This window comes from Sinocyclocheilus grahami, unplaced genomic scaffold (assembly GCF_001515645.1).
Source record: "Sinocyclocheilus grahami isolate Dianchi unplaced genomic scaffold, SAMN03320097.WGS_v1.1 scaffold147.1, whole genome shotgun sequence".
In the NCBI taxonomy this organism is placed as follows: Eukaryota; Metazoa; Chordata; class Actinopteri; order Cypriniformes; family Cyprinidae; genus Sinocyclocheilus; species Sinocyclocheilus grahami.
In genome coordinates this window covers 879,648-906,372 of record NW_015505326.1, presented here as the reverse complement: position 1 = coordinate 906,372, position 26,725 = coordinate 879,648, and the positions used below count along the sequence as shown (strand labels likewise).

Below are 26,725 nucleotides of genomic sequence, written 5' to 3'. Positions count from 1 at the left end.
CTGTCGCTCAGCTTGAGGGTGGCGATGAGTGTGTGACTTAAGGAGCTGGTGATCTTTGCTAATTCTTTGTGACTGTAGCTCTGACTTGGGTCTTGTTTCATAAGGTTTGCTATGTTGTCATCCAGCTGGTCCTGTGTCTGATGCCTCAATGTTTCAGCAGCCTTAGGTAGGAGGCTGTCTGTTGCAACACTTAGCCATGTCTCAAGGTCTTCCCAGTGGCCAACAGAGTCTGTTGTGCGACATGTTTTGGCGTGGTGAGGGAGATCTTAGAACCTAGACTGACACAGACCTTGAAGAAGAGGAAACAAACAAAACAAACAAGGCAAAACAGAGGTGTAAGTGTGCAATGTCACGTGTGGTTTGACAGTGAGTGTGTAAGAGACAGGTGGGTGTAGTTCTCGGTGACTGTGATTCTCTGGTGGGCGTGTTCCTAATTTGTAGTCTCTGTGGGGAAAATTAGTAAGCACACAAGTAGCACAGCTAGAGAACGGAGGGATGAAAGAAAAAGAACAAACAAAACGGAGCAGCGGACAGTATAGTAATTGGCTGCTTCCAATTTTCCTGTAAGATAATTTTTTTTTTCCTTTTGTAAGGAAAAGGAAGTTAATGGTAAGATGAGAGGGAGGATAAAACAACGAAATACCCTTTTCTGGTAGCAGAATGAGGATAATTGAATTTTCTTCTCTTTTTCCTTTTGGTTAAGTTTGATTTAGAAGGATGCTTCTAAATCGGCGTTTGGGAATGGGGATTTCTTAATACCACAAACCACAGGACTGTGACTGTTATTAAAATTCCTCCGGGTGAAAAACAATAAAAATGACAGTATTGGGTTTTTTAGCTGTTAAAATTGACACCGTTCACCAATTTTTCGTTCCTGGATGTTTGTTAAAATTTTTGGCGGATGCCTATCAGTCTTCTTAGCTGGGTAGGGTTTCGCAAGAGAGGGAAAGGTAAATGGAAGACAATTTTGAAACGGCGTTCTCAAGTTTCACAAAATACCTGTTCAATTTCTAAAAATTCTCTGCTTGGTGATTTCCACAGGCAACATCCCAGCAAAACAACGCAGTAGTCAACTCAGAAGGAAACAGCTGAGAGAGAGAAGCAGAAGACGAGCGAGAAAAAGTTTTGCACTCCCAATGTATTAAATGAATTAAATAACTGAAAGGGAGAGGGAAAGAAGGCCAATTGCAAATTAAATTAGAATTTCGGGTTAGAAATGGTATTTCCTGGTTAAAATGTAATGATGTTATCATTAAAATTGATGAGAGTAATTAAAAATTACTATTAATCAATCAATATCTTGAAGCAGGATGACTCAAACCCTAATGCTAACCATGGAATTAAAATTTTATTGCCTGATTGACTGTTAAGGATTACAAATTTTATGATGTTTGCTATTAAAATTAGCAACGCAATTATAGCTGACTGATCAGCAAATATCGTGGCAATATGGAAACAGGACCCGTAATTAATTATTAAATGAAATTAAAATTTCAAATATGTAATTAATTATGAAATCAGTATTAGTAACTTGTTATCCTTAAAGCTTAAACTTCTAATGTTGTTATCTTTAAATTCTAATAGCGCCTATAATTAAATTTCATCAGTAAACACTGTTGCGATGTGGAAGCAGGAACTGAAATTAATTTGAGATGAAATGTAAATTCCCAATCTGTAATTAATTTATGAAATGTAAATTCCAAATCTGTAATTAATTTATGAAATGTAAATTTCAAATCTATAGTTAATTACGAAGTTAAATTACCGATTTCAGATGCTTAAGTATAGCAAATTGATAATATCTACTGATGTCCATAAAATTACCAGAGCCACTATAGCTGAATTAATCACAACGTAGCATTAAAGTAATGGGGCTGAGGACCAGAATAAAATTTTAAAACAAAGACAACAACAGCTTTTACGCTAGGGAAAACCTTCAATAAACGTGATTAAAACTCAACTATGATTGTGTACACAAAGTTATTACGTTCGTGTTTGGGAATGTTCCTTCTCAATGAGAGGAGAAGAGGAGAGAGATAGTGAAAGATACAGTTCAAATGTAACTAAGCAAGTCACTTCACACACTGCAACACATTTTCTGCATTTGAGACCACACAAATGCTACGTGCTACCCACTAGCCTTCAATGCTAATAGCTTAGCTTGGCTATCTGTTTACAAACAGCTCAAAATGGCGCTGGCAGGCTGGAAGTTCCCTCCGGAAAAGGTTTCCTTCGACTTCCGGGTTACAACTTGTTACTATGGCAACGTAAACAGCATGAGCATGTGAGCTCACTGTTAGCTGTGGGTTGACCGTGAAATGTCAGCACATCTGCACTACACAACCAAAAGCACTATTTAGATTCTTATCTTACAGCGCCGTGTAACACTCGTTCCGAGTGAGGTGAATTAATATACAGATTTACTGTAATACAATAACTGTCAAAGATACCTCGGCGGATATCAGCACATCGTCTATTTATACAGACAAAACACACGTGGATTTAACTACGATTTCATTTGATCAAGCTTTCACAATTCTCCCATCACAAAAATAACGTCTCGGACACTCTGTGAGTACCGCGTTTTCAAGTTCACTAGTTTCTTTAGTGAATTAAATGGCTAGAGCATTAACTAGCTAGGTTAATCTTCTGAAGCCAGGAGATTTATTTATCATAGACTACTTTGGAGATGGAAAACGAACCAACAAATCGAACTATGAAGGCCTTTTAGAGAAAGTAAATGGGAAAAACGCCCGTTTCTTCCTTCGTGCGCTTTGACGCGACTTATTTTTGTCTCGGTGGACAAAATTAAAACGTTTTATTTTTATTTTTACTGCAGTTAAATTCTAAACAACACTCGAGTTTCACATTCAAACAACACGCTCTGCCGTGCTATAATAACATATCCAATGACACCACAAATTCAGCTTCTCTATCTTTTAACCTATTTTTCCGGATAAAAATAGACAGAATTCATAATGGCGAAAGGTTTAACCTTGAAATTATATGACACCAAACAATGATTTTCTATAAATTAAACATTAATTTATTTGGCTATTCTAGATTACATCAAAACTAAGTTAAAACACACAAACATACACACACACACACATGTACAGTTTCTTAGAATGAGAGTTGACGGAGTTTCATAGTTCTACCTCGTTTTCACGAGTGATTTCGATTCACCTGAGAGAATTCACAAAGCAGAGAATTTTAGCTTATGTTTACTGCTTAAGTTACGAATCTTCAACTGAAGTGTTTGAGTTCTTAGATGGTCTCGCTTGTGCAATGTCACGGCGTAGGGGCGCTTTGTCGCGCTCACCAAGGTGAAAGCCAAAGTTCTTTTGAGTGAGAGAGCGAGCCAGCGAGCTTGAGAGCCTGGTGTCCATTTTAAGCAGGCTGACCTTTGGTCCACCCCACGACGCGATCTTCCAATCGGATGCTGTTGCAGGGCTTCCTTTTTTTCATGCACAAGTCACATGCTCCGTGGGGAGTATTTCTGGAAGTTTTAAATAACTTCTGATAAAAGTATTATCACCAGAGAATGATACATAATATAAAAGTTTCACTAACACCAATGTTTGGCGAAGAATACAAGCTTTCACCCGATATTAAACTTCACATCTCTTACACGCATATTAAATGCTTTGTCTGCTAAACGAGTTATAAGGCATATTAAAATATCATGGTTTCAATAACACAACACACACACATATATATATATATATATATATATATATACGGCATAACACATGCAGTGGATACATTTTCACTACTTTTTAAACGATTTGTCTTTTAAAATCGTCATGCAAGGTTCTGTTTCTTTTGTTGTAACATAAGGACGCGGGTCCGTTGGGGTTTCAGGAAGCAGATGTGATGGGAGTCATGTGTTAGTCACGTCTGGCTCCCGTGGTGCGGTCCTGAGGGCACTAGTTAATTTATTGTCCTTTTCCTGTTTGGGATATAATGGTTCCATCCATTGGTGGTCACAAGACATCGTGGTTTCTATATGTTGTGAACGAACTTTTTCTGTCCTTGATACAAAGAAAGCTTTTTTGTCTCTTGATTGAATCAGTCTTTAATCACTCCTCTGATTAGATGACGAAACGACCGGCAGGAAGTCGACCCAGAATATTGGAATCATGTGCTGGGTGATTAGCAAACCTCATGATGGCTGATAGGGGCATAATAGTAGTGTCCATATATGATCGAAATCCCTACAAAGCTTACTGGCCTCCTCCCTCATTTCCTTCTACATTTTCCTACGTGCTTCCCTAAGCACCAGAGGCTAATCCGTGCGTGAGGCTGCCTCCGCAAAAGGTTACGGCCCCTCCTTATTTTTCCTTCTAACCCTTCTCTCCAATCTTAACCTCAGTACTCTTCATTCACAGCAGTCCCACCACTTACCCCACCGAATGTTGCAGCTCAGGAACCACCCCCCGTACCTAATACCATCAAGACTCAGATTCTCGCAGAAATTCAGAGCGCTGGTTCCGGAGGTGGACCCATCGCCAACCCCAGTACCTCACTGTTCGCAACTCGCATTCCCATAACGCATCCCTTAAAACCTCCTCAATGCGTCACTTGGTTCGATCCTCCAATCAGTTTCACCCAGAACCATCCAATCTTATCTAACTGCTTGGAGATGACTTAAAGCTTTCCACCCCTCGTACAACCTCCCGATTTCTCCCTCCTCTCAATCACATCTTTTGTTTCCTACCTTAATACCGGTAAGAACCTCCAAGCCCGGTCAATCAAAGATTATCTAAGCAGCATCCAATTTTTCTTTCGACATCCTTTCTAAATGTATCCACATTCTCCACACAGGGTACCACTCACTCCATACCGCTTGTAGACTCGACACTATGTTCATACTGGCTTTTTCGTGGTTTCCTGAGATGCTTGGAATTCACAATAACTTCTCTTTAACTCCAATCCAACTGTCTCCAACCTTCCCGTGCTTGACAGTGAAACTCCTATTTTATCAAAGTAAATCAGATCAGGAAAAAGAGGTCACCACATCAGAATTTTTTAATCTCCCGTCACTAATCCAACCGTATCAGGCCCTTTTTCTTGCCTACAATTCAGAAACGCTCAGTCTACATCCCCTCTTGACCCTCTTTTGTCGATGACTGACCGTAACCACCCCGTCACATGTTTTTGGTTTCAAAAACATCTATACAAACGATGTTCAATAAACATCGTCCAACCAGTCATACCCGTAGCAAGATTTTCCAGCCACTCCTTCCGAATCGGGGCAGTAACTACAGCAGCTCAAAAAGGTCTCTCATAGCAGCAGATCCAAGCTCTCGGTCGATGGTCATCGGACGCCTTCAAGAGCTATATCAGCACCAATAATTTTCACACAAAGAAAGCCCATCTAATTTTGATCAGTTAACATAAATTGGAGGCTGCTGCTGCAATGCCCTGCTTAATTTGATACTGTCACAGCAGTGCCCACTAAATTTGATACTGTTGCTGCAGTGCCTCCATTCGTTGTTTCGAGACTAATGGCTTATTCAGCATTGGACCGGGCTCTCCCTTCCGGTGCAGCAGAGCCGCGGCTCCCTTCAGTCGCAGCAGGAGCCCTCCATCTGTTGTTTCGAGATTCAAGGCTTATTCAGCATCGGACCGGGCTCTCCCTTCCGGTGCAGCAGAGCCGCGGCTCCCTTCAGTCGCAGCAGGAGCCCTCCATCTGTTGTTTCGAGATTCAAGGCTTATTCAGCATCGGACCGGGCTCTCCCTTCCGGTGCAGCAGAGCTGCGACTCCCTTTGGTCGCAGTGAGAGCCCTCCATCCATAGTTTCGAGCCCCATTTGCTTTTTCCGCATCGCACAGGGCTCTCCCTTCCGGTGCAGCAGAGCCGCAGCTCCCTTCGGTCGTAGTGAGAGCCCTCTATCCGACGCTTCAAACCACGCCACGCATTCAGCTGCAAGAGGTACTCTCCCTTCCGGTGCAGCAGAGCCGCAGCTCCCTTCGGATGCAGCGAGAGTCCCTCACCTGGCCTTCCATCGTGCTCCTCATTCGGCAACAGGTAGGGCTTGCCATCTGACGCGTAGTGTCGCAGCTTACATTCAAGCACCGCACGACACCTCCCAGTCACCCTGCCACCTCCTCGCACACCCTACTTTTCTTCATGGCACGCATATTTTTGGGGGCTACTCAGTTTTCTCTCATGCCATTAGCTTCTTTTGGGGAGTTCTCTGGGTTTGGGCTTTAACCCGAGCTCGGAGCCCTCCCTCTGGACAGCACGCCAAATATGCTACTAATTGCTTAATCACATTATATGTTAGTGTGAACTCGTGAAATGATGTTGTATTAACAAGGTTCGGGAGGAGCACAATCAGATAATCAATCAGTCTGGCCCAGGTGGAGCTCGTCAGCTAATCACCTTAACAAGCACATACATGTATATATACAGCCAACTTACCTCAGTTCCACAAAAGTTTTCCTGCAGCAAACATTTAGCTAAACATTACATGAATGTTGTTACAGCAGCTAAAATTTCGATGCCCATAACGATACTAAAAGATTAGTAATTGTTTATAAACATTTACAAATGATGAATAGTTTCATCTTTAGATTGGGTACTGCAAAAACAAGAGCAAATAATTAATAAATGATTTGTTAAGAGGTGTGAATACAGTGAATTCAGGACCTTCGGGACACATTTTGCCATTGAGATAACTGCTCATAAATGTACTAATGATTAGTAATCGTTTATAAACATTAACAAATGATGAATAATTCCCTTTCAGTCGGTCACTCTCGACATCACGTCGGATGACCGATGAATTGGGATCTCGCTTAGAGGGACCAATCTACTTTGAGTGTAAACTAAACGAGCCAAAGCACATTGGCATGCGATTATTGCATCCAGCTGCTGCTGATCACAGCGTGAGTATTAGTAGGCAGCAGATGCAGCGCATATTCAGCTTTTCGCTTTGGAGCCAAATGGTTCTATCATTCTGCTCCTGACCTTCTACGGTAGTGAGAAATTACAGTCAAGCACGCTCTTCGGTGGGCTCTCGTGCTGGTGGACGGCACTTCAGCGGCAGTGGTTTTCCCGTGTCGAGTGGGTTGCACACAACAGGCTGCACTACCCCTGTGTGTGTTGCAGACGGCCATCTCCCCTGTGCGCTTCAGCACATTAAAAGAGCAAATTCCATTCTAAAGGAGCTTCATGGGTGGAACGTCTTTTTAAAGACATGTCTTTTTAAAGATGTCATACCATCCGTGTGTACCATCTGGGTGCGGTCGTTACCTGGCGCCGGGTGATGGTCATGATCGCTGCCTCTCGTGCCTGGGCATAAAGCACGCTGAGGTGGCTTTCGTGGATGACTCATGCTCCCATTGCGGGGGTATGACCATCTCGGAGTTGCGGACCAGACTCCGTTACCTGCAAGGGGGCGGAGTGCCCGTGCCACTGCCTAGATCTGGGGTTCCCTCTGGTGGCAGCCGGGGGCACCCTTTTTCTAGCGGTGGGCGGACTGGTCTTACGGTCACGGTGAGGAATTCCCCTCTGGGGAATTCCCCGCCGGCACTGCGAAACCAGCAGAGCTCTTAAAAGAGCAGGCTGGACCCTCCCGGGGGGTACCACCTGTTTCTTCCGAGGCTCCCCCCGACGATCGGATGTCGGTTGCAGCATTGGAGGGTGAGCCGGACTTTTCCGGGGATAAAGATCCGTCAGCGCTGCCGCCCTCTGGGAGGTCAGCGGTGCCAAAGACGGACCCGGAAATGATGGCTATGCTTTTCTGGGCCGCCAAGAGTGTCGGGCTCGAGTGGAATCTTCCACCGCGTCCCAAACCTTCAAGGTTGGACGATTGGTTTCTCGGGGTGGCCTCATCCTCCCTCACCACCCTCGAAGGGGGTCCAACGCGGGGGTACGTGGGAGTCCCCCAGATGGAGCGGTCGGTTGCGATCCAATTGTGTCCAAATGCCGCTACCACTTGGCGGGGCAAACCGTTGCTCCCCTCCCGGGCCTGTAGGCACTCATCGGCCTTGATCGACACTGCTTATACGGCCTGTGGAGAAGCTGCGTCCGCCTTACACGCTTCGGCGTTACTGCAAGTGCACCAGGCCAAGGCACTGAGGGACTTGCACGAGGGTGGTCATGACCCGGAAGTTCTCAAAGAACTCCGCACCGCGACGGACCTCGTGCTGCGAGCGACGAAGGTTACGGTGTGGTCTCTGGGTCGTGCGATGTCCACTATGGTGGTCCAGGAGCGCCATCTCTGGCTGTGTCTGGCCGACATGCGCGAGACGGACAAGACAAGATTCTTGAACGCCCCCGTGTCCCAGACCGGCCTGTTCGGCGACACGGTGGAGAACTTCACCCAGCAGTTCTCCGCTGCCCAAAAGCAGACTGATGCCATCAGGTATATACTGCCCCGGCGTGCAGCTGCTGCCTCCACCCGGCCGCCGGTGGCAGCGCCTCATCCCGCTCGTCGCCGAGGGCGGCCCCTGGCCGCCGCCCCCGCTCCCGCGCAGCATCCGCAGCAGCCTCCAGCAAAACTGCTCCGAGCAGCCGGCCCCTGAGACGGGTGACACAGAGATGGAGGAGGAGGACCGGGTGGAGAATTCTTTGTTTCCTTTTTTTCTGCCACTGACCTCGCAGTCAGTGGTACCCAAATTCTCGACGAAAGAGCAATTTCTTCTTTCTCTGGGTCCCCTGAGGGGACGGGGGGTTGTGGGTGATCCAGAGCCGTATCACACTCACCCTCCTCTCTCGCCAGTGAGCAGCAGCAGGCGGATCGGGAGGACGAACCAACGGACTACCCACGCACCCTCTGCCCAAACGCAGGTCAGTGTTACACACACCCAGACCCCGCCTCGGACCGGCAAAGAGCTGTGCCGGGTCCCTGCGTTCTTCCGCGCTGCCCCACTGCGGGTACGCCTGTAGTTCCGTTGATGCCACTGGTCATGAACCGGGCCCTTCACAGGCTCCCGTTCAAGATGGTCATGCAGAAATGCATCTTCAGGTGTATCCGTCCCCAAGATTGGTTCGCAGCGATCGACCTGAAGGACGTGTACTTCCATGTTTCGATACTTCCGCGCCACAGGCCATTCTTGCGGTTTGCGTTCGAGGGGCGGGCATACCAGTACAAGGTCCTGCCCTTCGGGCTGTCCCTGTCGCCCCGTGTCTTTACAAAAGTTACGGAGGCAGCCCTTGTTCCCATGAGAGAACAGGGCATTCGCATGAGACCCCTGCAGCACTGGCTCCATGGCCGAGTCCCGAGGTGGGTGTGGCAACACAGCACCTTCCGGGTCCAAGTGACACAGGCCTGCCACCAAACCTTAACCCCGTGGTCAGACCTTGCGTTCCTCCGGGCAGGAGTGCCCCTGGAGCAGGTCTCCAGGCATGCTGTGTTTTGCACGGATGCCTCAACCACCAGCTTGGGGGCCACGTACAATGGGCTTGCAGTGTCAGGGGTTTGGACGGGGCCCCAACTGCACTGGCACATCAACTGCCTCGAGTTGCTAGCAGTGCACAAAAAGTAGGGGTGCAGGTGGCTTCCACAGGACACTGGAAGGGGTGGTAGCTGTGCCCTTTTGGTTGGATCCCAATTCGTCGGTCTTCCGACATGACGTCAAGAGTGACCGACTGAAAGGGAACGTCTCGGTTACGTATGTAACCCTCATTCCCTGAAGGAGGGAATGGAGACGTCACGTCCCGTCGGGTCACCGGCTCGGCTCCTCAGTGAAAACCTGAATGTGCGCTGCATCTGCTGCCTACTTATACACACGCTGTGATCAGCAGCAGCTGGATGCAATAATCGCATGCCAATGTGCATTGGCTCGTTTAGTTTACACTCGAAGTAGATTGGTCCCTCTAAGCGAGATCACAATTCGTCGGTCATCCGACGTGACGTCTCCGTTCCCTCCTTCAGGGAACGAGGGTTACATACGTAACCGAGACGTTTCAAATTTAGATTGGGTACTGCAAAAATGGTGCAACATGAACGTAACATGAGCGGAGCATTTGCTTTATCAGAGTGTGAGCGATCATAGAGCGGAATATTGAGTGGAGCGTCACACAGTTCCGCTTCGCTCACATGCTCTGGTGATGAGCACCTTCCAAGCACTGCCTTGTGAAGCTTTGAAACCTCTGCGAATCATTTGTTTCGAACCAGTGATTCAGAGCACGTATCAAACTGCCAAAGTCATGTGATTTCAGTAAACGAGGCTTTATTACATTCCATGCGTGTGAACCATGTGTGTTCACTATGATCTTGTTAATTATGATGATGACAGCCTCTACATATTTTTCCAGGGAGGTTTGAGTCATCAAACCAGGGCGTGACTGCCCTCGTGGGAATTTCATAGAATTCGTGGACTGGGTTTTATCAGAGTGTGAATCCCTGAAATCATCGTTGTGAGTGAGGAGAATCCTTCTTCGCCAGAGCCCAGCCAGCCACCGCCGGTTAATTGTTAAACAAGTTCAATTCAGCTATAAGCAGCTCTTCAGAAGGCAGTATGAGTCGTTATTTAGAAGTCATTATTTCAGTGTCAATGTTGTCAAATTAATCATCTCTATAGGAGAACTCAGTTATTGTATTTTTTCTCCCCCTCTCATCGAATAGTGTCAGTGCAGTCCAAATATTGTAAATATAAGTGTAAATATTAAGTGTCTTCTAAACTCCAACTGAGCAAGCCAAAGGCGATAGTGGCAAGGAACCCAAACTGAAAACCGTGGGAGAAACCAGGCTTAGTTCTCCTCTGGCCTAAATTAATGATATTGATATTGAATGATATTCATTTTAGCCAGCAGTGGACCAAAATTATGATGATTATTGTTAAAACTTAACAATACTTATTACATAGATAGCTTCAATATTTGACCACTGTTTAATATCTTCAGAAATGCAAATTCATGTGAAATAATTCGGTAGTTATTGATATTTCAAATAAAATAAGACAAATACCTGTATATATTCAATTTGCTCCCATTTATTTCTGATCACAGAGTTTTGCTACACAACATAAATAATTTTAGTTTTTCATGAAGTGCTATGAGAGAGGGCTAGAATAACAACTAAGTTAGCTAAAAAAAAGCCCAGAACTGCCTTTCTGACTGATATGACACAAACAATGTTAACCATTTGTACATTCTCTAACACGCATATTTTAGATTCACAATTCACTTAAAAGCCTCTGGTGTGTAAAAATAGTAAATATCATCATGTCCTCCTGTTTTTTTTTACCCTAATAAAAGTTATAGGAGCATTAAATAGTTAATAAAGAAACTTCATTCTAATGATCATTATATTAGCGTTAGCCGCGATTCTCTGCCAGCAGGAGGTGCTTGTAGAGCGGGAGAGATAGAGGTTTCCCCGGTAACGGCTGTAATCTATGAAGTGCATGCGCTCACAAACGCTGCTCAGGCATTACAGGCCAGATGAAATGAAAATTACATCCATAATTTTCTGAAGACAGTCGGTTTCCTTCAGAAATACAGTGATATAAAAACACCCGCACCGGGTTTTGACTTTGACACGTGCAGTGCTCATGTTTATTCAACGAAGTCAAAGCCTTTTGGAAAATCTATTTGTGGCGGTCAGTTTTAATACTCAGGAAACACTGAAGATCTAAATATTAAAATGAAACGTAGCTGCTTGAACTCTTTCATTTGATCTGGGTGTCTGTCTTTAAAGTGTTTTGTTAGTTTGGTGTGCTTCCTCCTTTTGATGTCACCACGTCTCAGTGCTTTTATGAAGAGAGTGCATCTGCACACCTTTCGGATAGCGCATCAAGAACCGGGTTGACCGGGTACTCGGTACCACTGGTACTTAAAAAAAACCTGGTACCATTACATTTTCATTTTTTTAGTATCAACTTGGTACCGAATTACCAGGTATTTTGACAACACTAGTGGGCATAGAGTGTTTTGTATCATTTCCCAGATTGTAGGAGGGTGAACATGTTGTGACCTGGATGTGAAAGGTCTCTGATGATGCAACATGCCCTGTAAATGTCCTCAAGACTACGGAGCTTAGAGCCCGTAATTCACTCTGCTGTTTTAATGATGCGCTGGAGAGACTTCCTGTTTTCTGAGGTACAGGCAGAGTACCACACTGCAATGCAATAGGTGATGACTCAATGACTGACCTGTAAAAATTCACCAGCAGCTGTTGTCGGAGCCGTGTTTCTTCAACAACATCAGGAAATGTAGTCTTTGAAGTCCTTTTTTGACCATCTCTGAGGTGTTGACAGTCAAAGTAACATTCCGGCTGATGTGAACTATAGGGCTGCCCTCGACTAAAGATTTGTCTGGTCGACTAGTAGTCGTTCATTTTAAGCATTAGTTGACTAATCGCACGTTAATTAATAAACCATTTAAATCATGATAATGAGCCTTTAATTGCCTACATAGCCTAAGAAGCGCTCAAGCGCACTCATAAAGCTTGCCACAGCACACCGGCAGAAGTAATGATGATGAATGTGTCAGGGAAAAAGAGTAAGATTAAACTGCATTAACATTTTAATAATCTATTTATAAACTAGTGTTTACGGCTTAAGAGATGAATTCGGCGACACTGACTCATCATCTCCACAGTAGTGAATGCGCCTGCATGCAAGTTTCATACGGATTACATAGTCTTAGAATATATATATATTTTTTCAGATTTTAATTGTTTAATTTGAAAGTAGCCATTTCACACTCTATAGACATATTTTTCATGTCTGAAGGGCAAGTACACACGGAGTTTCGCGCTCAAGTTCACAGTGGCAGAGATGGCAGAAGTTTTACAAAAGTGTAATGTTTAGTTGTTATAGTGAGTGCACACAAATAAAAGAAGAGGTCTTACAGATTCGAAAGATGTATTACTCTTATCTGTATGACCAAAATGATGGTGCTACTGCTCAGCTTTCACACTGCGCACAGACACTTGAACAGCGCACATATTTCTAGGTTAACATTAGATCGAGCGGCCATGTAAAGTTGCTACTACTTACATAGTTCCGATGATAAGCCATATTTGAGGTCGATGAATGATAGGCGAGCATTTGGATGTAGGCTACTGTATTACCACAAAATCCAGCCGATCTCTCCGTCATGGACTGCATGACCTCATCATGTATATAAGAGACTAAATAATATTTTGATCGACCAAACATCTTCTCGTCGACTATTACGGGGGCAGCCCTAGTGAACTCCAAGATTTTTGAAGCTCCACACAATCTCCACTTTCTCAACCATTGATGTTGATGGGGCAATGAAGAGAGGGCTTCAGCCTTCTGAAGTCCAGGATCATCTCCTTTGTTTTTATTGCATCGAGGATTAGGTTGTTGTCTCGGCTCCAGCACTCCAAGGTCTCGACCTCTGCTCCGTAGGCTGACTTGTTGTTGTTGGTTATTCTCCCTAGTCCCTACAACAATGGTGTCATCTGCAAACTTGATTATGGTGTTCGTCTCATGAGAGGGTTAACTGTCATACATATAGAGGGAGAAGAGGAGGGGCCTCAGCACACAACCCTGTGGTGCTCCTGTGTTCAGTATGATGGAGGGTGGACATGCTTCCCCATGCAGGGGGGGGGGGGGGGGGGGGTGTTGAAAGCGGAGCTATAATCAATAAATAGCATCCGCATGTATGTGTCCCTCTGATCAATATGTGTTAGAGCCGTGTGGAGGGCCAGTGACACTGCATCCTCAGTTGACGTGTTTGTCCTGTTGGCAAACTGGCGTTGATCCAAAAAGGGTGAAATGTTGCTCTAGATGTGTGATAGAATGAGTCGCTCAAAACACTTCATCACCACCGGCGTCAGGGCTACTGTCCGATAGTCGATCAATGTCTTGATTCCTGCCTGTTTTGGTACCTGGATTATTGTGACTGACTTGAAGCATGTTGGTACAATAGCCTGCCCCAGGGAGATGTTGAGCAGGTCTGAGAATACTGCTGTCAGCTCACCTGCACAGTGTTTTAAGATCTGTCCTGGAACACCATCTGGCCCTGTAGCCTTGCTTGGGTTGATGCTGTTCAGAGCTCATCTCACCCCATTGGGACTTGGTGAGCTTTGAGCTGGTGTTGTTGCCCGCATAGTCTGTGATGGCCTTAAAGGGTTAGTTCACAAAAAAAGAAAATTCTGTCATTAATTACTCACCCTCGTGTTGTTCCAAACCCGTAAGCCCTTCGTTCATCTTCAGAACACAATTTAAGTAAATATTTTTGATGAAATCTGAGGGCTCTCTGACCCTCCCATAGACAGCAAGATAACTACCACATTCAAGGTCCAGAAAAGTACCAAGATGATTGACAAAGTTGCGTTGCCTGTACGGGGGTTCCCTTTGTTGTCTGGTTTCCGAAAGGGGTTTCCCGCAGTCACTGATTGGCTGGAAGTTCAGTTTTGGGAAGCCAGTGGTTGGGCATTGGCTGACGACGCGGAGCTGTGGTCTGAAGTTGAGGTTTAGATGGCCCTTGAGGCACGGCGTTAGGCAAAACTTAACTCAGAAGAACATGAAACTTTCAACGGAAAATAAAATAAACTAAAGTAAAGAAATAGATGTAAAGTTTGATGAGACTAGGTGGCGTTTCTCCTCATGGTTTTGGAGGATCTGGCGTGTAAGCCAGAGCACGCTCAAAAACTAAAGAAGCATGATAAAAAAAACATAGCTCACAGCTATGACTAAAAAGAAGAGAGTAAAACAAAGAGCGAGCAAAGAGCGAGACGAGCCAGACGAGCGAGACGAGCCAAGAGCTCAGATTTGATGGTGTCCTGAGTATTTAAACTGGGCTTTTGGACACCTCCCAAATGGTGTTTTGACCAATTAGATGTCGTTTTTGCTGGGGTGTTGTATATTCCTCCTCCCAATTCATAAATCAAAATGTTATCCCATCAGACACATGGTCTGAGTTTTAACGCTCTTGCAGAGTATAATTTTGGGCATGATTTCTATAACAAGAATATGATACATTTGACAAAGAATTGATTGGAAGAAACGTTTCAAGCAAGAAGATTCAAACACACACATACTAAACATGAATGTGATCCTATAAACTATTCAATAGTTATTCAAAATACATACACAATAAATGATTAAGACCTGATAAGTCACATGTGGGTTACATACATGATATGGAGTTATGCCTAGAAATGATTAGTTGCTCACCAGTCCTTTTAGTGTCATTTATATGCATATTTACATAGAAAGGTAGTTTCTGTAGCATTCTGTGAATGAGGACATATTCTGTGAAGACCAGAGGTTAAAAGGTCGGTAAGGAATCTGTTTGTTCTTTGTCTCCTAAGGGGGGGAGTCAATCCAAAGAGCTTGTGATTGCCATCACTGGTTATCATGTGATGGTCACGCCGTGCATCTCTTTTGACCATTAATCTTAATTACTTGCCCCCAAAATTGACAATCTCCTTGGAATTGTCAATAAGTGTTCTTTTGTTTAAATGCTGTGAGCTACTCAAAGCTGCTAGTTGGTTCAGGCTTGGGGCCAGGATCTGATTTACGACATCCTGTGTCTTGGGCCTCTGTGGAATTTGGGCTCCTCGTGTTTGAACTGTTCTTTATTAAATCTTACATTGTCTGATTCGGTCTGATATCCTACAAAGGAATCCGTGTGACATCAAAATATTGTGTTCCGAAGATGAACGAAGGTCTTACGGGTTTGGAACAACACGAGGGGGAGTAATTAATGACAGCATTTTCAATTTTGGGTGAACTAACCCTTTAATGCCCTTCCGCATGCGTAGGCAGTCAGTGTTGTTGAAGTGCTCCTCAATACACTCCTTGTGGCAGTGCTTCGCTTCCTTGATGACCCTCCTCAGTTTGGCCCTGGCTGTTTGATATGCCTCTTAATCACCTGACCTGAAAGCAGCATCATGGGCCCTCAGCAGACTAATCACAGCTGTATTCATCCATGATTTGTGATTGGGGAGCATGCATATTTTCCTCTCTGTAGTGATACTGTCCATGCAGAAACTGATGTAATCCAGCACAGATGAGGCATAGGTGTTTAGGTCTGTGTGGTTATTGTGTGTGGTGGTTATTTTAAATAAGTCCCAGTCAGTCTCATTAAAGCAGTCTTGCAGCCTGGCCATAGCTCCTTCAGGCCAAATCCTGATGGTGCGAACTGTGGGCTTAACACAGTTAACTACACTTAACTACTGGGGTTTGTAGATAGAGGTTACAAACAGGCTGACATGGTCAGACCGGCCAAGGTGGGGGGTGGGAGATGCTTTATAGCTATTTTCTTGTTACAGTACACATGAGCCAAAGTATTATTGCCTCCGGTGGGGAAATCAATAACCTGATAAAATTTAGGGAGCACAGCCTTAAGATTTGCTTGATTAAAGTCTCCTGCTATTATAAGTACGCTATCTGGATGGAGATTCTGTAGAATGTGTATGGTCTTGTGAAGCTTAGCTAGCGCCAGTTTAGCATTAGCTTGTGGTGGGATGTAAACAACTGTGAGAAATACCACAGTAAACTCACTTGGTAGATAGAACGGCCTGCATTTCAGCATTATAAACTCCAAGCAAAACTGCTCAACAGTGTCAGTGTATGTACACCAAGTGTTACTCACATATATACACACACTGCCGCCTTTTCCTTTGCTGGAGTCAGCTGTTCAGGCCATTCGAAACACAGTTCGGCCTGCTAGCTTGATAGCCGTGTCTGGGATGTTAGGATTCAGCCAGGTTTCAGTGAAAAATGAAGCACAACTGCTCAATCTATTCGAGGGGATCCTCAGCCTCAGCTTGTCAATGTTGTTGATGATAGACTGGGCATTTTCAACAAATAGGGGGGTGATCTCTTTGACCCAGTGTCTGACTTGCAAATATTTAAAGAAATTATGTAATATTTCTTGGAATATTATATGTCTGGGATAGCAATTCAAAGGTCATTAAGAATCATTGGCATACAAGTCCTCCAGTATCTTTATACCTTTACTCACCCATGCTTTTAGGCTATTATTAGTAATACCAGGAGGTGCATTGGGGTTTTCCCAAATAGGTAAATGTCTAAGTGGAACAGTACGAAAGCTGCATAAATTATGTGATTCCACCCATGCAGAAAATGTATTATGTATTAATGGATTTTTTTGTGAATGTAGATAAACTACTTTTTGACCCCAAAAAAGCAGCAAAGTTTAGCTCATCTCCCACTGTTCTATAACTGTTCATCGAGTATCAACCTTATCAGGGTTCATCCAGATCCATATAGGCTAATTAATAATGTTTAAACTTGGGAAAGTTCAGTCCGCCTTATACGGTGCTTGAAGTTTTAGAAGTGAAGAAGAAGAAGTTTTACTCTCGGGTTTTTGCCTTTCCACAGAAAGCCTGAAAATACTTCAGTCATAAGACTGAAATTTACACATATATTTAAGTAAAATGTTCATTTTTATGACATTGATTCTGCCTACTAATGATAAGGGTAAATCTTTCCATTTTTCTATTTCATCTTTCACTCTGTCCAGAAGTGTGGAGCAGGTTATTTATTTATTTATTTTTTCCCATAACATCATATGTTAAGTCATTGTGTTTTTAAACCCACTACTGCACAGTGTTAGTGGTTTAACTATATATTTGAACTATTCAGGTATATTAATAGTAAATGCTTCAATGTTATCTTCTTATCTTATCCAGGGGTGTGAAGTAACGAATTACAAATACTCACATTACTGTAATTAAGTTTTTTTTTTTTTTTCCAGAATTTGCACTTTTTTGAGTAGTTTTAAAAATTTTGTACTTACTTGAGTACATTTTAAGTTATGTATCTGTACTTTTACTCCACTATTTTCCCTCCATTTGTGGTCGTTACATGCTTGTTTTAATTTTATTTTTATCCATCAACGTGATTGGATAGTGTAAGATGTAGAGGATGATTCCCTCCTTCTAGAACAATGTGCATTTATGTTTAAATTTCAACATAAATTATCATGTTTATGATTTTCATTTCTTTATCACAAAATGCTAAAACTGGTACCGTTTTGGAGAGAAAGTGGCTCTTTTTAATCTCTCTTTTTAACCCATCTCATGGTGTGTGATGAACTTCCGTATGAGTTTCTAATTGTTTTGTAGTCTTTGCCTTGTTCTAAACATTAATATTTTATGAGCAACAATAGCATGCTCTGTCTCAGTGGCCTTACACCTGATTTTAAATCTATTTTTTCAAAAAAAGTTCAAACATTATAATTTAAATGGTGATGAGTATAAGAATAACTCTTTCATGTTTTCATCATAATCGTTTTTCAGTGTTGTTTTGATGTATTTTGAAGAGTTGGCAGTCAAAATAAAACTGCTGGATGATAGATATTCTACATTCATTCTAACAAACAACAAAAGATAATTTGAATTACAGTATGTATGATGTTTTCTAAATGTTTACATTTCAGTGTACAACATTAATTATAAAGGGTAGAATCCGCAGCTCACTACTCATAAGTGTATTTAAATAAGATACTCTTTTACTCTTACTCAAGTAGTTTTTTGGACAAATACTTTTTACTCTTCTCGCACTACATTTTTTGGAATGTAATGGTCCTTTTACGTGAGTATATTTTTTCAGTACTCTTTCCACCACTGCACTTGACATAATTCAGTTTATAGCCATGATATATCACTGTATTCATTAAATACATGTTGTAAAGTGGGAATAGAGGATTGTGAATTGGTCAGGTATATTAAAAGATCATCAGCATAAATGGATCATTTGTGTTCATTAGTGCCAATTTTAATTGCTTTTATATCAGTATAGGAACTTACTACAATAGTGAGGGGTTCGACAGCCAGGGCAAATAATAAGGGAGATATTGGGCAGCCTTGCCTACAACCTCTAGACAGTGTGAAGGTGTTTGACATAATACCATTGGTGTATATTTGTGCTTTAGTGGAGTTAAATAAAGTTTTTAAATATTCAACTTAGACTCAAAGCTCATGGCTTCTATGGTTGCAAAAAGAAAAGTAGACTAAATTCTGTGAAAAGCCTTTTGGGCGCCCATAGACAGAATAAACATTGATGCTTTCTGCTTTTTATAGCTATATTAATTATATGTAATAGCCTTCTAACATTATCAGAGCCTTGTCTATTCTCAATGAATCCATCTGGATGTATTTATTACTTTGGGTATAACAATTTCCAGGCTTGGGGTCAAACAGTTTGGCCAAAACTTTATAGTCAGCATTAAGGAGACTTAACGGATTATAAGATCCATATTTTTGCCTCTTTTTCAGGTTTAGGATGTAGTGTTATAGTCTTCATTAATTTGAAGACTATAACAAATCTTGTTTAATTTGCCATGACAATAATTTGCTAGTTTTATCTCCAAATTCGTAGTAATGATATTTTGTTCTGGCCATAACAGATTCAACCTTTTGGGTGCACAGATTATTATGGAAGACCCGTTTTTGAGTAAGATGTATCAAATATTCCTCATTATTAGTCATTGAATGTTCTTAATTCTTTTTCTAACTCTGTTAAAACAGCTGTCTTTTCCTTTCCTTGTATAAAAAAAAATGATGTCCTCTCTTATAGTCTTTTTCAGTTTAAGGATGTAGTGTTATAGTCTTCATTAATTTGAAGACTATAACAAATCTTGTTTAATTTGCCATGACAATAATTTGCTAGTTTTATCTCCAAATTCGTAGTAATGATATTTTGTTCTGGCCATAACAGATTCAACCTTTTGGGTGCACAGATTATTATGGAAGACCCGTTTTTGAGTAAGATGTATCAAATATTCCTCATTATTAGTCATTGAATGTTCTTAATTCTTTTTCTAACTCTGTTAAAACAGCTGTCTTTTCCTTTCCTTGTATAAAAAAAAATGATGTCCTCTCTTATAATTGAATGTGAGGCTGGGTAAGCATTAGCCTTAAATAACTTAATATATTGATAATTCATATATAAGGAAATATATTTTATTTGTGTATGGGTGAACAAACGGTTAAGCTAATGATTCAAGTATTAGGCTACATTTCAAAATTGCCAAATTGTGATCTAGCAACAATAAAGCATCATGTTACATGTTGTGGCCTTTGGTCAGGAAAAAAAAGTCAACAAACTTAATTCACAATATATAGTGTCCTTTATATGAAGGTCATTAGAATAATACTACCTGGTCTCATGGCAAAAACGTACCTGGGGGCACTTTTTCATGAGATGTGGAATACGTACCAATAAGTACATCTCACTGCAGTTTCCAAAAGAAATGAACAATAGAGGCAGTAAAGCTCTGACACCTTTTATTCCTTTTCACACAAATTTACAGAGTTTCAATTAATAAGGCGTAATTTTCACACAATTACTTGAAGAATATTATGTTATGACTTCAGAACTATTTTAATATGCTGGGAGATTTGAAAACTGATGCTTTTGAATGTTAGCATTGCACATATCCAGCTTCATATCTATGGGTTTTCATAGACAGTAGGTTTGTTCGGTAGCTCATGGAGTACGGAGACATACTTGAGAGCTCTGGTTCGAATCCCGTGTAACTACGGTTCAACAAAACAGTTCAAATCTGCATATAAGGAAGTTCGAATGGCACTGTTGCATCAACAAATGCATTTTTATATGTGACCCTGGAGCACAAAAGCAGTCATTAATAGCACAGGTATATTTGTAGCAATAGCCAAAAATGCATTGTATGGGTCAAAATTATAGATTTTTCTTTTATGCCAAAAATCATTAGGATATTAAGTAAAGATCATGTTCCAAGAAGATATTTTGTAAATTTCCTACCGTAAATATATCAAAACTTAATTTTTTATTAGTAATATGCATTGCTAAGAACTTCATTTGGACAACTTTAAAGGTGATTTTCTCAATATTTGATTTTTTTTGCACCTTCAGATTCCAGATTTTCAAATAGTTGTATCTCAGCCAAATATCAAACTATACATCAATGGAAAGCTTATTTATTCAGATTTTTTTTTTAAATTGACACTTACGTCTGGTTTTGTGGTCCAGGGTCACATATCAGTTTTGCATATTGACTTTGCAATTACTAGACTCAAAGTTCTTCCAATTAGGGAGATTAATGGAGGATTTTTGATTAATAATATAGGTAGTCATGCTACTGTCAGCTAAGACATCCATCTGTCTAGCAATTAAATATACATTTATATAACATGCATCGGCATCAGGGGCAGACTTAGTGATTTGGGGGCCCTAAGCAAATTTCAGGTATGGAGCCCCAGCACAATAACAATGTGCTCTTTTATGCCTAACCCTTATTTGGCTCTCTCTCTAATAGTTTATAGTTTATTTACCTCTTCACAACTGAAGTAAATAATTAGTCAACCTGATGCTGTTCGAAAGTCATATTTGTCACACTACGGTGCGTTCAAACACTCACGAAGGTGATGAAGGAACTAAAATACACAGACAAATTAAGATCACAGGTGAACAGAATGAACTAATCAGACAAGAGGGAAAACTAGATCAAAACAGGGAAACAAGAGGAAAGACAACAACTATAACTCCGTGATGGCGACAATGTTAGGCTACCTTTTTTTTTCGGATCACAAAAGAAGAAATTATTTTTAAAAATTGCTTGCACTTGTCGATTTAATGAATTGTAACCTTATTCAATCTTTTTTTTAAAAGAATTCAAATATCATTAAATTATCCCATGCAACTCGTTCCGTATTCTAAGTGTCCATAAGGCATGCGGTAGAATTTGCCGAGAAACAAAAATAAATTGTAATCTATTATTAAAATTATAATTTGAAGAATAATTTATATAAAAAATCATTATATTTACTGATTTTCTATTAATGCAATACATGTTTTGACAATTGTCTGTGGTTTAAATTATGCATTATGTGAGTAATTTACAACAAAACAACAGAAAATATGCTCCTCCCTTTTTTTCCATCATGCATTACACAGTGAAATTGGTCAGGCTCAGTGATGTTTCATTTTATGGCTAATTATTTTTCATGAATTTGAATGTGCGCAATTGTTGGTGATTGAAGGACGCAAAGAATACACCTGTTGTATCCTTCGAAACAGGCCGAATGAAGGACATGAAATAGACGAGAAGGGTCTGGTTGCAGACTTGCAATCTCAGTCCCCATGCACTTCCTCTGCAAGTGCTGTCACCAATTGCCATTTTGCATTCTCTGCTGCCTGTGACATCACTTGCACATTTGACACAAATACATTGAATAAATATTGCAAAGGGGTAAAGAAGCTGCAATGATTAAAAGTATTTTAGTGTTGTAACGAGACTAAAACGTTTTTGTTTTTTAAAGATTTCTGTTGCTACTTATGTCTTTAGGTATTCATAACAGCTAGCAAATGAGAGATTAAAGCAGCAATACAGATGTTTTCTACCATAAGGAGCCACAGAATAACACATCCTTTTAGTTGTCAAAGTTTAAAATCTTGGTAAATGGTCCCTTTGATGCGGTGCAGTTGATGGTGGGGATGGTGTTCTTGGGGTCATAGGCAGCATTCCTCCTTCTCCAAACACGGCGATTTGAGTTGATGCCAAAGAGCTCGATTTTGGTCTCATCTGACCATAACACTTTCACCCAGTTCTCCTCTGAATCATTCAGATGTACATTGATAAACTTCAGACGGGCCTGTACATGTGACTTCTTGAGCAGGGGACCTTGCGGGCACTGCAGAATTTCAGTCCTTCATGGCGTAGTGTGTTACCAATTATTTTCTTGGTGACTATGTTCCCAGCTGCCTTGAGATCATTGACAAGATCCTCACGTGTAGTTCTGGGGCTGATTCCTCACCGTTCTCATGATCATTGTAACTCCACGAGGTGAGATCTTGCATGGAGCCCCAGACCGAGGGAGATTGACAGTTATTTTGTGTTTCTTCCATTTGCGAATCATCACACAAACTGTTGTCACCTTCTCACCAAGCTGCTTGGCGATGGTCTTGTAGCCCATTCCAGCCTTGTGGAGGTCTACAATCTTGTCCCTGACATCCTTGGACAGCTCTTTGGTCTTGGCCATGGTGGAGAGTTTGGAATCTGATTTATTGATTGCCTCTGTGGACAGGCGTCTTTTAAACAGGTAAAAAACAGATTAGGAGCACTCCCCTTAAGAGAGTGCTCCTAATCTCAGTTTGTAACCTGTATAAAAGACATCTGGGAGCCAGAAGTCTTGCTGATTGATAGGGGATCAAATACTTATTTCACTCATTAAAGGTACAAAAAGGTAGCTTTAGAAATAAATATTCTGGTTCAACATAGAATTTATTACACAAACTTTTAAGGCTACAATGTGACCTTTTTTCCACCTTTTTTTCAGAAGCTGCACCTGAAGTAGCATTTAGATATATTTACACAGACTGTTTAATGCAACTCAAGAGGTTGCATGAATATGAATGAAAAATGAAATGATACTTTAACTATGAAACTAAAACCACCACTAGGTGGCATCAGTCTTAATTAACGCTAAACATAACATGCAGGTAAACAAATTAAATATTAAATTTTTTAGGAAGAGTTTTATTTTGGTTGTTATTTTAAAATATATATTTTTTAATTTTACATTTTTATCATTTCATTAATTATTAGCTTTTGATTAAACTCACAAACCCCCTTGCAGTTCCTTCACAAACCGCAGTTTGCTAAACCTTGACGTAATGTAATGTTTAATGCACTTTATGTTGTTAATAACAATGAATGGAATAGATTTTATTTTTATTTTCAATATGGTCCAAGATTATCCTGTTTAATTCGATGTGAAAAACAAGTTTGGTCAAAAGTAATCTAAATGTAATCAAAACGTAGTCTGATTATATTACCTAAAATGTGTAATGTGATGGATTACCTTACTAACTACAATTTTTGTCATATAATTTGGAATCAGTAACGGATTATAATTTTCAAGTAATCTACCCAACTCCGCTGGTAGCACTGCTGCACTCTCATACAAATGCACGAATGTGGTGAATGGAGATTTTTTTGCTTAATAATAGATTACATTTTTGATTTGTTTCTCGGCAAACCCTACCATATGCCTTAAGGACACTTGGAATACGGAATGCGTTGCAAGGGATAATTTGATGACATTTCAATCTTTTTGTAAAGAGATTGAAGGTTACAGTTCATTAAATCAACAAGTGCAAGCAATTTTTTAAAATAATGTCGTATTTTGTGGTCCGAAAAAATATATGGTATCCTAATATGGCTTTAAAACAGCATCAGGTTGACTAATTGTTAATTTAAGTTGTGAAGAGGTAAATAAACTATAAACTATGAGAGAGAGAGAGAGAGAGAGAGAGAGAGAGAGAGAGAGAGCAAAACAAGGGTTAGGAGTAAAAGAGCACATAGTTATTGTGTTGGGCCCCCAAATCATTAAGTCCAACCCTGGTGGGAGTTCCACAATGACTCTATTGTGAAAAAGGCCAAGCAGAGTTTGTACGTCCTTCACCAGCTGAGGAAGTTCAACCTGTCACAGGATTTGCTCACACAGTTCTACTCGGCCTTCATTGAGTCTGTCCTGTGTTCATCCATAACTGTCTGGTTTGGCTCAGCTATAAAATCATACATCAGACGACTAAAATGGACAGGACTGCTGAGAAGACTATTAGTGCCCCCCTGCCCAACCTCCAAGAACTTTACACCTCCAGAGTGAAGAAAAGGGCTAAGAACATCACCCTAGACTGCTCATATCCAGCCTACTCTCTCTTTGAACGGTTGCCCTCTGGTTGACACTACAGAGCACTGAGTGAGCACCAGAACAGCAAGACACAAGAACAGCTTTTCCCTCAGGCTATATTCCACCTGAACAATATGTGATAGCTTGAGTGCAGCACAAATACTGAGACGAGGAGCGAATTAACAAAGGTTTTTTAGTTTCTAAGTGGTTGCGTTACAACTCAGACAACCATCAACTTCATCAGTTCACAGCATGGCACATGCATTATCCGAGAGCGCCGTCTAGTGGTCACACCCAAAATACACTGACATTAACTGCATTCCCTTCCCCCTGATAAAACTAACCCTTCACAAAATGACCCTGAGCACATGTGGTGTGTACAGCCCTGTTGTTTGGATGTGCGGCGCACTTTAAACTGTAGAAACGTTAAAATGGTGCTATCTTTGTTATTAGGTTTGCTATTTGAAGACCCCTGCTGTACAGTGTTTCTTACAATCACTGAGGGTGATGATTGATAAAAATCAGTTTGAAGAGCATGGTCTCACTAAAGGACTGAAACACCTTTTTTTACACAAATATTACTTTTTTCTGGTTCATTTGTATAGCAGTATCATTTCTTTGGAAATACAGCAAAGATTTGTATTAGAAAAAGTCTATCAATATGTTATAGGAATTTAATATTTATATTTCTTTGTTTCTTTCATATTTCAGACACCAATGCAAGAATGGGTCCATCTAACATAACATCTTCAACGGTTAATAATACACAAGTGTGCGCCTCAATCGATGACTTCCGTAACCAAGTCTATTCAACGGTATATTCTATCATCACCGTCTTAGGGCTGATGGGCAATGGCTTCGCATTGTACGTGCTCCTCCGTACCTACCGTCAGAAATCATCCTTCCACATCTACATGCTCAACTTGGCCGTGTCAGACCTGCTGTGTGTCAGCACTCTGCCACTACGGGTGCTTTACTACGTTAACAAAGGGCAGTGGAACCTGGGGGACTTTCTCTGCCGCTTAAGTTCCTATGCGCTGTATGTGAATCTCTACTGCAGTGTCTTCTTCATGATGGCCATGAGTTTTACCCGCTTTCTAGCAATTGTGTTCCCGGTGCAGAACCTGAGGCTAGCCACTGAGAAGAAGGCATGGATAGTTTGTGTGTGCATTTGGGTCTTCATTTGCACCACCAGTTCACCCTTCCTCCTCTCTGGTCAGCATACTGATCCAAAGTCTAACAAAACCAAGTGTTTTGAACCACCAGAAACATCCAAAAGCCTGGATAAACTGATCGTGCTGAATTACTTTTCCCTGGTGGTGGGTTTTATTATTCCCTTCCTGGTCATCTTGCTGTGCTACGCTGGTATCTTGCGCACTCTACTTAGAAACACTAACGGTGCGAACAAGCAGCGTTACACACGTAACAAGGCCATTCGGATGATTGTTGTGGTGATGCTGGCTTTCTTGGTTAGTTTCATGCCCTATCATATACAACGCACACTGCATCTCCACTTTAAAAACCGTGAAAACGCTAACTGCAAAGATACTATCTATATGCAGAAGTCTGTGGTCATCACCCTCTGCCTGGCTGCTGCTAACTCATGCTTTGACCCAATGCTCTACTTTTTCTCTGGAGAGAACTTTCGTCATCGACTATCCACCTTCCGAAGGGCTTCTGGAAACATCATTGGATCTCACAAAGGCCGTCATGCTGTCCAAAGCTCCCCGCCTGTGGAGGAGAGTGAATTGCAAAACTGTAATGGTTCAAACAAACTTGGGTAGAGGGAATGGAAAGGCTGATTCTCTGTCAAGGCAAAAGCAGATTTCTTGAGACAAAATAAAGGTTATTCATTCAAAGTAGTATTAAGAAGAAGAAGAGGTTCTTATGTACTACATTTGAGTATTAAGAATGTAAAACAGCACTATAGATCTCGTGCATGGTTTTGATTACAAGCAAGAAAATATACATTTCAAAAATTTTGAGAATACATTTACCATTAAAAACATACACTTGGAATATAGAATAATAAAAACACACACACATTTCATAATACTGATAACTGAACCCCCTAGTAAGTGTTTATTGGATTAACTATTTGTATTTGTTAATTATTGATTTAAGAGGACACACACACACACACAC

The 26,725-nt window shown here is 41.4% G+C and overlaps 1 protein-coding gene across 3 annotated transcripts in view; it reads left to right on the top strand.

The window, feature by feature from the left end:
- cysltr1 (cysteinyl leukotriene receptor 1) overlaps positions 1 to 26,373 on the top strand; it is a 40,642-nt gene extending 14,269 nt beyond the window's left edge. For 2 of the 3 annotated variants that reach the window (XM_016281151.1, XM_016281148.1), the window contains exon 2: positions 25,292 to 26,373. In XM_016281151.1, coding sequence (XP_016136637.1) covers positions 25,306 to 26,364 — 1,059 coding nt within the window. In that variant the 5' untranslated portion in view covers positions 25,292 to 25,305 and the 3' untranslated portion in view covers positions 26,365 to 26,373. Of the gene's footprint in view, positions 1 to 2,227; positions 2,321 to 25,291 lie in introns of those variants that run through there. The other variant, XM_016281149.1, reaches the window with a different exon arrangement.
- The last annotated feature ends 352 nt before the right edge of the window (positions 26,374 to 26,725 follow it).